General features: G+C 35.1%; 1 protein-coding gene across 2 annotated transcripts; it reads right to left on the bottom strand.

The window, feature by feature from the left end:
- Positions 1-3,628: 3,628 nt before the first annotated feature.
- On the bottom strand, positions 3,629-11,846 carry LOC140991039 (probable serine/threonine-protein kinase PBL18). Of its 2 annotated transcripts, none has more exons than XM_073460944.1 (6): positions 11,342-11,846; positions 10,288-10,745; positions 9,851-9,986; positions 4,872-5,008; positions 4,641-4,764; positions 3,629-3,964 (listed from the first exon to the last, which is right to left on the bottom strand). In XM_073460944.1, exons 1-6 carry the CDS (start codon positions 11,601-11,603, stop codon positions 3,633-3,635), a joined length of 1,449 nt encoding a protein of 482 aa, XP_073317045.1. In that variant the 5' UTR covers positions 11,604-11,846; the 3' UTR covers positions 3,629-3,632. The 2 variants fall into 2 exon arrangements, with proteins under 2 accessions (XP_073317045.1, XP_073317046.1); XM_073460945.1 differs by having other exon boundaries at positions 10,288-10,733.
- Positions 11,847-12,357: the final 511 nt, after the last annotated feature.

Genomic DNA, 12,357 nt, shown 5'->3' with positions numbered 1-12,357 from the left:
TGTCCTTCTTGTTTGGTTCAATTTTTTAGACATGTATAAGTAGTAGGTTTAAGTACATATGTTAAAAAAATACCCTTCCAAGTTAGAAACTGTAGTACAAAGACGGAGAACTTGATTTTCTTCCTGAACCAAATTTCAAACCCTTACGTCCTCTCTTGGTGGAACAATATCTTTCCGTATTTTGATTTCCTCACCTTCGTTTCGTACAATTGAATGGATTGATTCGAATGTTGTCAAGGTATTGACCGGTTTTGAAACAGACGTCTGTGAAGATTACCAGTTACTTGTACAACCTATTTAATCGAAGAGATGGTGATGTCTTCTGAATCTTTATGCTTGGAATTTTTTTTTATAAATTAATCTTGAAGAATTGCGGAATGGCATTTCAGAGCTTCTTGTTGTTTTTGTTGCAATTTTTGTGTATTAGCTTACGTATGTTAAAGCTTATTACCAATCCAACTGATATTTTGATTATATTTAAATACATTGCTGTAGTTGAGAAGAGATTTTTGTACTTATATATACTATTAACTCTTCCCTTGTTTCTTAAGAAACATCTTTGAATGCAGCCTAAAACCTATGTTGTTTTTGTGGGAAGAAAAGCTGGCGAATATGAGCATTGGTCTGAAGCAAACTCCGAAGTTTGTAGATTTCCTGGTGCTTGTTTCAAAGGGTACGAAACTAGGAAACATGCCGAGGAGGCATTTCTGAGTTTTTTTAAAAAAAGTCTGATGAAACTTCGTCCTCACAACCTAATTTGTCCACTTCAAATCCGAATGCTACCGGTGACAATGAACCTAAGCGTTGTAATAAACTAGGTGATTTAATGCAAGCTATATCAGATTTGACTCGTGAAAATCGCAACCTAGAGAAGAAAATGGAGAAGAACTCCGAAGAGATAGCTCTGTTGTTGGAGAAAATGGAGTTGAGCGACGATTAGTGGATGAATTATGAGTATGAAGTGTAATTATTTCTTAGTATTTCGACGTAAGTATGTGTGGACCGCAAGCACGACTGCCCCAAGCATCGCGATGATACCAAACACGGCGTATCCATTATCACATAGATAATAAGAACCTGCGTTTTCGTAACACCAATAATAAGAACGTTGACATATCTTCTCTACTACAATGATTGGTGTAAAATCTTACTACACAAAAGATAAAGAAATATAAACCTCTAAAATACAGATATAACCTCGTGGAACTCTCAATGAATCATCCCTATTTAGCGCATCTCTTAAAACTCGAGCATCTGCCGCGGATCCCTCCCAGCCCGTGAGAGCGTATATGATATTCATATCGCGGTCACATACCCCCAACACATTCACCGCAATAGTACCTTTTCGATTTCTGTATCTTGCTTTATCTCGACAAGGGACATGTACACCGATATGTGTTCCATCCAATGCGCCAAGGCAACCCTGCAAGCAATGTGTAAGTAACCTTTATATCGTCGAACCACTGACTAAGGAAACCAAACTACAAAAAAGAGATAGACCGAAATGAGGTATTACCTTAAAACACGTCCATGCTTCGCTTCTACAATCTGCATCGACAGGAGACGGCTTGACAAGGAGTAGTGGATGTAACTTTACCAACGCTTTAAGAACATCATGAAAATGAGCACTAACTGTCTGTCCACTACGTATGTAATCATGCCCAGCAACCCGATTATTTTTATGATGCGCCAATATAGACAAGAACATGGCTACTTTCTCTTCGACTCGTGCGTATCTTGACTCAACTAAACCTCCTAAGTTTGTTAACAAATAACATAGTCGTCCAAACGCGCTTCGATTCATCCTTAAGTTATTCACACATTGGGTATCTCGGACTTCAATAATCCTATGCAAATTGCTCAATTGAGCATTTACTCTTTGAATCATGCTATACGAAGCAGCTTGTCTTCGACGGGCACGACGAGTAATTGAGACCATTCGTGTATGCTCTCGTATTAGGAGGCATAACATCAAAAAAGAGCGACATAACATATGGTTGACTAGCAGAAGGATATCAATTTTTCTACGTTGCTCCATGTTGTCAGTAAACTCAACCGAAAACCGGAAATTTATGTGTGATTACCAATAATATGACAGGGACATTGTAAACAAACACATGTGATTTAATATATTCGAGAGCAACGAACATGGATATTAACAAAAATGCAGAATGCAAATATGTATTTCAATTATAAGCTCTCAAAAATTCAATACAATAAAGACAAAGAAATTTGTTTACAAATTAAATGGTAATTAAGAAAACCGAAGAATGATGCATTAACAATTACGTAGAGAATGCTGAAGAAAAGAATGACACTTAATTTTCCACTGCCAATAAAAAAAAGCAGGAAAAGTGGTTTGAAATAAATTGGGTGAACTTGACAACTAACCAAAGCTCACTTCGACTGCATAGCACAAGCTTTCCCAGGCTCGCAATACAAATAAATGACACCAAAACTGAGCATAAATCATTATTTTCAAGAATATGACACGGGAGAATGAAATACTGAACAATACAAAACCCATTTGAACAACTACACAAATTACCTCGAGTAACGAATGCTTAAAAGCCGGCTGCACACAACAGAAAACTACATCACACTTCAATGGGACTACGCCTTCACAGAAACGAGAAGCAAGCCATGGAAGAGAGATGAAATGAGGTTCGTAATTTAGGTCGGTGGGATAAAGGGTAATTTGGGGAGGGTAAACCTAAAGATCTACTACTGTTCATGTCAGGATTGAGTATACCACCAAATAGTTGGGATTACTTTTTCTTCTTTTCATGACTACACAGTGGAATTATCACGGGCCGGAAGTTATCAGTGCGTACCTAAAAAACCAGTCAAACAAAGGATAGTTCAATATTTCTTCCTTAATCATCCGGTAATAAGTCATACCAAACGTGGCCTTTATGTCTTAATCTCTTTACTCTATAAACATATGTGTTTAGTTGAAATAATACACAATTTTATTCTCTCAATTGTACTTTCATATTTTATTGTCTTCTCTCTTCTAATAAATTTATAACAGCTTTAATTAATTCAATTAAAGTAGATGGAAATTTCCTTTTATGTTATGTAGGTTCATAAAATTTTTAATTTTTATTGGCATGTAATATTTCGCATAACTTTGGGATAATTTAAATATTTAGGTTCATACTTAATTTGTTTAATATGAGCTAAAAATTTAAATTGGCTCATCTATCAACTCTTTCGCCCGAAAGAAATGTAAAAACAATTTGATGAAAAAATTATTTAAAACATATAATGATAGTTAATTAAGTTAAAATATTAGGGCTCCCAAAACTCAAAATTTTTAAGACAATATTACCAAAAGAAAAAAACGACGATCTTTTTACCTATACTGAGACAATTATCCCTGCTCTATGCTTAGTTAAATCTTAAAAATCTCTTTACAATATTTACATGCAAAAAAATATATAAATATACACCATGCCCAGAAAATATCCTTCAACACATATATACACAATGATATCGAGCAGAGGTCTGCCAAATCCCACCCTTACCGAGTAGTGTTTTTGTTAATAAAAAAAACATTTATGCACAATGATGACGAGTTCTATTAATTAGATTGAGGTTATTTTTACAACTTTAACTATTTCGCTTAATTAAGGGGATGCATTACTGTGGTGTTTTTGTGATGGGAGATTTTCAAGAATTTCCAAGATTTCGGTCATTGGTGGCCTATACTTTGGCTCCAAATTTACACAACATAATGCAAGATTTGCAGCAACATAGGCTCCTCTCTTGGGATATTGGCCTTCTAACTTTGTGTCCATTACTCGAAATACCTTGCCGTTATCACGTACATGAAGCCTCACCCAATGGACCAAGTTCTTCTCCTCGTCACACTTCGTTTCGTCGATAGCACGTCGCCCTGTGAGCAACTCTAGTAACACAACTCCGAAACTGTATACGTCACACTTGACAGTAAGTTTACCTGTTAGAAAACAACTCTTTGTCTTAGTTTGTGTTGTACTAGATATACTGTTATGTGGTTCCTGCATGATATTTCTATTAATGTGTTTGTATTTAATATACACACATTTCGAGCCAATTCGAATCAAGTTGTTTGGAGAGCCTTCCAATGCCATTAGCTTTACTACATATATTAATTAATAGTTTGCAAGTATTATTTAAAATTTAAGGAGATCCGGCCGACGAGGTTATTTCAGTTTGGGAAAGTGATCGAATCTGTTTGCTAAGTTAGCCTATTTTAAGGTTATTTTTAATTACAACATGGGATGAAGGTTTTGCAGTTACCAGTATATGAACCCCGGTCGCTCTCATAATGAAGATAGGATTTTTCACTCCAACCACAAGATTGATGACATCTACTCTATGTTTTGGTCATTCAAATAGTCAATATTTTGCATTCAGCTCGTAAGTTTTGATTTTTTAGCTTTCATTTATATTTCACTAAAATACTGATATTGTGCAAGACATTGTTGACATGACATTAGATACTGTGTCATTACATCAGAATTGACGATGTATCCACGGCCACGCCACATCACTACCCATAAAAATAAGGATAAAAGCCATTAAAACCACACTTGATGGCTGCATGAAGCTTGTGTAATATTAAGGGAACAAAAAGAAACACATATAAATACCTGTTGTTTGATATTTTGGATCACAATATCCTTCAGTACCCATAACTCGTGTGGTTACATGAGTATTAAATCCTGTCGGACCCGATTTCGCCAACCCAAAGTCTGAGAGCTTTGCATGAAATTCCTAGACAAACAAAATAATTTGTAATATAAATCAGGAAAATAAATGAAGACCACCAAATAGAAAATAAATTTAACTAAAATATCATCAATTTATTCAAATGAAAATACCGAATCTAACAAAATGTTTGATGTTTTGAAATCACGATAAATGACGGGCGACTCGGAGTCGTGAAGAAAACATAGCCCTCTGGCTGCAGCTGCAGCAACCTTGATCCTTGTTGCCCATGAAAGAGGTGGAGAATTTTCTGCATTAGAAGAAATAATAATGATCACTTCTTGTTTATGACAAGAATTTTATGTGCAAGCTTTGTAATAATTAAGGTCTTTATTCTCATCAAAATTGTGTGTATATAGAAGAATGTGTTGATTGAATGATTCAAATAATGATAGCTGATTTTTAGGAGCTTGTTTGTTTTTGTTTGTTAGTCTAGAGTTCTAGTATAGAACAAGTCAATAAGTTTATGGTTAAATAGTTTCTGTTACAATATCTAGTCATGGGTGTATGGTCCTTGTTTATAGCATTTATTGTTATTCTAGTACTACTTAAATATGTGGTTGTACTTGACATTTTAATAAATGAAGTGAACGGGCAAACTTCTCTGTTCTTTGTATTGTCTCTCAATATTTTATTGTCAAAGTATTTTCCTCGATTGCCAACATTTGTGGTATCAGAGCAACATGTTCGGTCACTTTCTTTGAAAAAAAATACGAAAGCAAAGTGAGTGAGAGGCAAAAAAAAAGAGAAAAGTAAGAGAAATCTACAGTAAAACCATGGCTGTAAATGGTGCAAACACTGTAGCTCAATCCCTTGTTCCAATTTTTAAAGGAGTAAATTACCATTTTTGGAGCCTCAAAATGCAAACTCTCTTCAAATCTCAAGAGCTATGAAACCTAGTAGAGAATGGGTTTGAAGAAAAACGTCAGGCGAGCCCGACCAACAGATGCGGGAAAATCGCAAGAAAGATTCCAAGGCTTTTTTCATGATTCAACAAGCTCTTGATGATGAAATATTTCCTAGAATTGCTACAGCAACTACTTCTCGTGAGGCATGGCAGATCTTAAGGCAAGAGTATATGGGAGACCAAAAAGTAATATTTGTAAAATTGCAAACTCTTCGTCGAGATTTCGAAACATTGGTTATGCAAGAAAAAGAATATGTGCAAGATTATCTGTCTAGAGTATCTGGGATTGTTAATCAAATGAAATCGTATGGTGAAAATATTATCGATGAGATTGTTGTATGTAAAATCTTGAGAAGTTTAACATCATAATTTGATCATGTTGTTGCTGCAATTGAAGAGTCAAAGGACCTGTCAATTTATAAATTTGATGAATTAATGAGTTCTCTGTTAGCCCATGAAGCTAGGCTTAACAGAACACATGAAAAGGTTGAGGAAAAAGCATTTCAAGTGAAAGGGGAGTCTTCTTACAAGGCGAAATCAGAAGATTCAGCAGGTGCAGGTAGAGGTAGAGGTAGAGGCAAAGGTAGAAGCAGAGGTAATTACTATGGTCAAGATCGTGGTGGCGGGAGAGGTAGAGGTCAATTTTTTAACTTCCGTCAACACAAGAGTACAATACAATGCCGATATTGCAAGTTGAATGACCATAAGGAAGCTGACTGTTGGACAAAGCAGAGAGATGAGCAAAAAAACGTCAATTTCACCGAAAAAGTGGAAAAAAAAATCAGGAAACTAAGTTGTTCATAGCTCATTCTCCCATCACTGATGCCATAAGTAGTGTTTGGTATATTGATAGTGGATGCTCAAATCATATGTCTAGTTCAAGATCCTTGTTTAAAGATCTTGATGAGACACATAAAAGTGTAGTTCGGCTTGGTGATAACAAGCAAGTCCAAGTTGAGGGAAATGGCACAATCACTATCAAAACTGTGCAAGGTAATGCAAAACTCATCCATGATGTACAATTTGTGCCTAGTTTAGCTCATAATTTGTTAAGTGTTTGACAATTGATGACTAGTGGTTATTCAATTGCTTTTGATGGCGATGCATGTACTATTCATGATAAGAACACGGGTCAACTCTTGGCAGCTGTTTGTATGACACAAAACAGAATGTCTCCCTTTTATGTATCAAAATTTGAGAACAATGCTTTAGTTGTTTCAGGGAATAACGGAGCCAAACTATGGCATTTACGTTATGGGCATTTGAATGTGAATGTTTTGAAAGTTTTGAGTAGAAAAAGAATGGTAGTTGGCTTACCGAAAATAGATGAACTTGATTTTTGTAAAGGATGTGTTTATGAGAAACAGAAAAGGAGATCATTTCCAGTTGGAAAATCATGGAGAGCTTCAAATTGTCTTCAACTTGTGCATGCTGATTTGTGTGGGGCAATGAAAACTAAGTCAATTGGTGGAAGTAAGTATTTTTTGATGTTTACTGATGATTATAGCCGCATGAGTTGGATTTATTTCTTGAAATTAAAATCTGAAACTTTTGAGAATTTTAAGAAATTTAATGCATTGGTGGAGAAGCAAAATGGAAACAACATAAAAGCACTACGAACCGATCGAGGCAATGAATTCTTATCTAATGATTTTATTAATTTTTGCGATGAGAATGGTCTTTGCAGAGAACGTACAGCACCATGCTCACCGGAACAAAATGGCATTGCGGAACGAAAAAATCGAAAGGTTGTGGAAATGGCTAGAAGCCTGCTTAAAGCAAAGGGAATTATAGATGAGTTTTGGGGAGAAGCAGTTGCAACATCAGTATATCTTTTGAATATCTCTCCAACGAAGGTTGTTTTGGATCGGACACCTTATGAAACATGGAAGTGCAAGAATCCTCGAGTAAGCCACTTAAAAGTCTTTGGTTGTATAGCATATTCTTTGGTTAATATTCGTTCTAAGCTTGATAAAAAATCTGAAAAATGTATTTTCATTGGATATAGTCTTCAATCTAAAGCTTACAGTCTGTATAATCCCATAAGTGGCAAAGTGATCATTAGCAGGAATGTTGTGTTCAATGAAGAAAGTAGCTGGAATTGGAATGCTTATAAAGAAGACAATGTTCAAGTTCTGACAAATATTGAAATTTGGAAAACAGAAACACCATCATTTGAAGAAAAACTACTTTCAAGTCCAAGTAATTTATCAACTTGTGACACTGGTATCACAAGTTCACCATTACTTGGGTCCTCTAGTGAGACACCACCAAAGAAATTAAGATCTATAAAAGAAATATATGATTCTTGTAGCTTTGCCTTATATGTCTCTGAACCAACTTGTTTTGAAGAAGCAGCAAAACAATATGATTGGCAAGTTGCTATGGCAGAAGAGATACAATCCATTGAGAAAATGCAACGTGGGTGTTAGTTGATGTTCCAAAAGGCAAAAATCTTATAGGACTCAATTGGGAATGTTGATGGAAGCATTCAAAAACGTAAAGCTCGGCTTGTGGTCAAGGGATACTCACAACAACAAGGTATAGACTATGACGAGACTTGTTCTCCGGTTGCTCGATTTGAGATTGTAATAATTTTTTTGGCTGTCGCTGCTCAAATATTTCAATTGCCTGTTTATCAATTCGATGTGAAATCTGCCTTTTTGAATGGTGTTTTGGAAGAGGAGGTTTTAGTGTCTCAACCTCAAGGCTTTTTTATCAATGGCAGCAAAGACAAAGTCTACCGATTAAGAAAAGCTCTCTACGGGTTAAAGCAAGCTCCTCGCGCTTGGTATGGTAAAATTGATTCTTTTTTCCATAATAACGGATTCACAAGAAGTGAAAATGAGCCCCCTCTTTATGTCAAGAGACAAGGAAATGGAGATTTTTTGGTAGTTTGTCTATATGTTGACGATATGATTTATATGGGTTCCTCAAAATTATTAATTGATGATTTTAAGTCTTGCATGATGAGAAATTTTGAGATGACAGATTTGGGCTTGCTACAATATTTTTTGGGGCTTGAGGTGAAGCAATGTGAAGAAGGAATTTTTGTGTGTCAAAAGAAATATGCTGCAGATATTTTGACAAAATTTAATATGAGCAATTGTGAAGTAGCAGTTACACCAATGAATATTAATGAAAAGCTACAGCGTGAAGATGGAACAGAAAAAGCTAATCCAAATTTTTTCCGAAGTTTAGTTAGTGGTTTAAATTATTTGACGCACACTCGTCCTGACATTGCTTTTCCAGTTAGTGTTGCGTCTAGATTTATGCATAGTCCCACAAAGCAACACTTTGGTGCAGCAAAAAAGATCCTTCGATACGTGGCTGGAACAGTTGACATGGGTATCTTGTATTCTAAAGCGATGAGTTTCAAATTAAATGGGTTCAATGACAGCGACTGGGCAGGATGTTTGGATGATCGAAGGAGCACTTCGGGCAATACCTTTAGCCTTGGATCTGGAGCTGTGACTTGGAGTTCAAAGAAGCAAGAAACAATTGCTCTGTCATCATCTGAAGCAGAGTATACAACAGAAAGTTCAGCAGCACGACAAGCCTTGTGGTTTAGAAAACTACTTACTGATTTGGGATTTGAGCAAAAGGAAGCTACGGAAATTTTTTGTGCCAACATGTCTACTATTGCAATGAGTAAGAACCCAGCTTTCCATGGTAGAAACAAGCATATAGATGTGCAACATCATTTCATTCGAGAGCTGGTAACCAATCAAAAAATTATGCTGAAGTTTTGCGGCACGAATGAGCAAACAGCTGATATATTCACAAAGTCACTTCCTCAAGCCAAGCATCGGTTTTTTATGTCACAGCTAGGAGTTTGTAATTTTGAATCAAGGGGGAGTGTTGATTGAATGATTCAAATAATGATTGTTGATTTTTAGGAGCTTGTTTGTTTTTGTTTGTTAGTCTAGAGTTCTCGTATAGAACAAGTCAATAAGTTTATGATCAAATAGTTTCTGTTACAGTATCTAGTCATGGGTGTATGGTCCTTTTTTATAGCATTTATTGTTATTCTAGCACTACTTAAATATGTGGTTGTACTTGAAATTTCAATAAGTGAAGTGAACTGGAAAACTTCTCTGTTCTTTGTATTATCTCTCAATATTTTATTGTCAAAGTATTTTCCTCAATTGCCAACAGAATGAACATAAAAATTAAATTACTTACTTTTGAATAAGTGATTCTCCAAGCTGCCTCCGGGCATGAATTCATAAACCAGAATTCGATCTTCGCCTTCTAAAGAATATCCGACGAGTTTTACAAGATTTGGATGCCTAAGCCGACCCAAATAGTTCACCTCTGACTGCAACAAAAAATAGGCAAATTAATGAGAAAAAATGAACGATGAATATATATGTACTCTCATTATTTACATCTACACATTCAAAATAAATGGTTCCGAATTAAATCTTGTATAGGCTAGAAATAGAGATGTGGGTCCTGAGCGGAACATATATATTATCTGCAGTGTGTTTTGCAAACGGGGAAATTGTAATTTGTAAACATCATCTTGTAAGTTGGCACGTCTTTGCTTTTGTAATTTATCAGGCTAAGTATATATTAAAAAATGCCATAAAATTTCCAAGAATAGGAAGAAAGCTAACCAGCCACTCCTTATGACCCTGGAAACCTTGAGGTATCAACATCTTGATAGCGACTTCCATGCCTGATCCAGGCCTTGCGGCTGTGAAAGTTTCCTCATCCAACCATCCTTTGTAAACACGGCCGAAACCTCCTTCGCCGAGTAAATTTTCCTTGTGAAAATTCGATGTGGCGTTCTTAAGTTCGTTAAACTTAAAGGCCTTTAGATATGGTGACGACAATATCTCACTTTCTGATCTTGGCATTGGTAATTTAATAAATTTCCCATTTTCCATTAGTGTCTCGGAATTCGGGATTGCTGATGAGCAGCTAGGTTTCTCAAGTCTTGGTATAGTGTCTGGTGTTGGCAATAGTGAACAACTAACTTTAGGGTTCTTGTTGCGAGGCTGTTGGGGGAGATTCGGAGTGGGTAATGGATGACTCTTTTGGTGAGTTTGCTCCATATTTACTGAAAAATAAACTAAGAGTAACATTTTTTTTAAAATTAACATAATATATATATATACACACACGCACAAATATATATATATATATAATGTTTTTTTTTACAAATTCCAAGAATCATTCGTGAAGTAAAGTGTGATCATCTACGAATAACACTCCCATAAACTAAAGAGTATTTCATTTTTTCACAATATTATGGCTTCGATCTTTTTCCAAAATCAATATTTGGGTAATTTTTTTTTTTTGTTGTTTTACATTTCTTTTCTTTTTTTCATTATTTTTCCTTATTATTTGCACGATTATATATCATGCATATTCATATCATAATTCTTCAAACTTTTTTTGATATATATCTTAAATAAATGTAATAAGAATCTTGGATCACGGATTGGGGTAATTTTCAATATGCCAGAAACAAACCCTAATAACTGCATTAAATTTCAGACGAGAACAATGAATGATTTTCTTGAACAAACCAGAAACATGAACGAACCGATAATTTGTCCGATATTGATGCAAAATGCATCTATACGCAGACATAATGGCAATTAAAAATTTGAATATTAAATTTAAGATGAAAAAATAAGAATAAGATTGAGGAAGAAATATTACCTGAAAACGAAGGTCGATTCGATGGTATTTTGTTATGACTTCCCATTTCGAAATTATAATCTGATTCCGCAACTTTCTTCAGCCCTTGACTTGAATCAGTATTACTAAGATTAATATCATGAAGATTTGTTGAATTATTCTCGATTTCCACATTTTCTTGATTTCTGCCTTCACTTGAATTACCCTTAACTTCGTGAGAATTTATTGTGCCATCATCGTATTCCTTCACCACTTTCTTATTCCTTTGAATGCAATTTCCCATTCTAAGAGACTAAAAGACCTTTCTAAAACTATGCAAAAAATACTCGAAAAAACTCAAGAAAACAACATCTTTCGACGTAACTTCCACCATTTTATCATCTTCTCCTCCACCGTCGTTTTTGAGGGCCGGGGAGAAGAGGAAGGAAAATATTGTGTAAAAGAGAAAGACGTCATTAGGGGAGAATTAAACCTAAGGCTAGGAAGGAAGACTAATATTAACAAAAAAAACATGACTTTTGCGAGTTGGAATGCGGTATTTTATTTTTTAACCTCGATCAACTCATTTTATAGGAAAATGACTGCTTCAAGTATATTTGAAATACACTTGAAGATGTCATTTTCTTAAAAAAAAAGTTGACCGAAGTTATTTAACCAATTTTCTCAGTTGGAATATGCCACTAAAATGTTTACAAAAAAAAATCACATGCCATTCGAATTCAACTATTTTACAAAATTCGTAATTTATTTATGACAAAAACTTGTGTGAGACAGTCTCACGAGTCGTATTTTGTGAGACAGATCTCTTATTTAGGTCATCCATGAAAAAATATTACTTTTTATGCTAAGAGTATTATTTTTTATTGTGAATATCGGTAGGGTTGACCCGTCTCACAGATAAAGATTCATGAGATCGTCTGACAACAGACCTACTCTTTATTTATTTATTGAGTTAAAAGGGCCTTTTTGGTTAATGTTTCAAAGATTTTTGGTTTAGTACACAATTCTACTTGAGTGGCTAAAAAAGCGACAGACAC

This window comes from Primulina huaijiensis, chromosome 13 (genome assembly GCF_012295235.1).
Source record: "Primulina huaijiensis isolate GDHJ02 chromosome 13, ASM1229523v2, whole genome shotgun sequence".
NCBI classification, from domain to species: domain Eukaryota; kingdom Viridiplantae; phylum Streptophyta; class Magnoliopsida; order Lamiales; family Gesneriaceae; genus Primulina; species Primulina huaijiensis.
The sequence above is the reverse complement of the archived record's forward strand: the minus strand, read 5'-3'. Positions and strand labels throughout refer to the sequence as shown.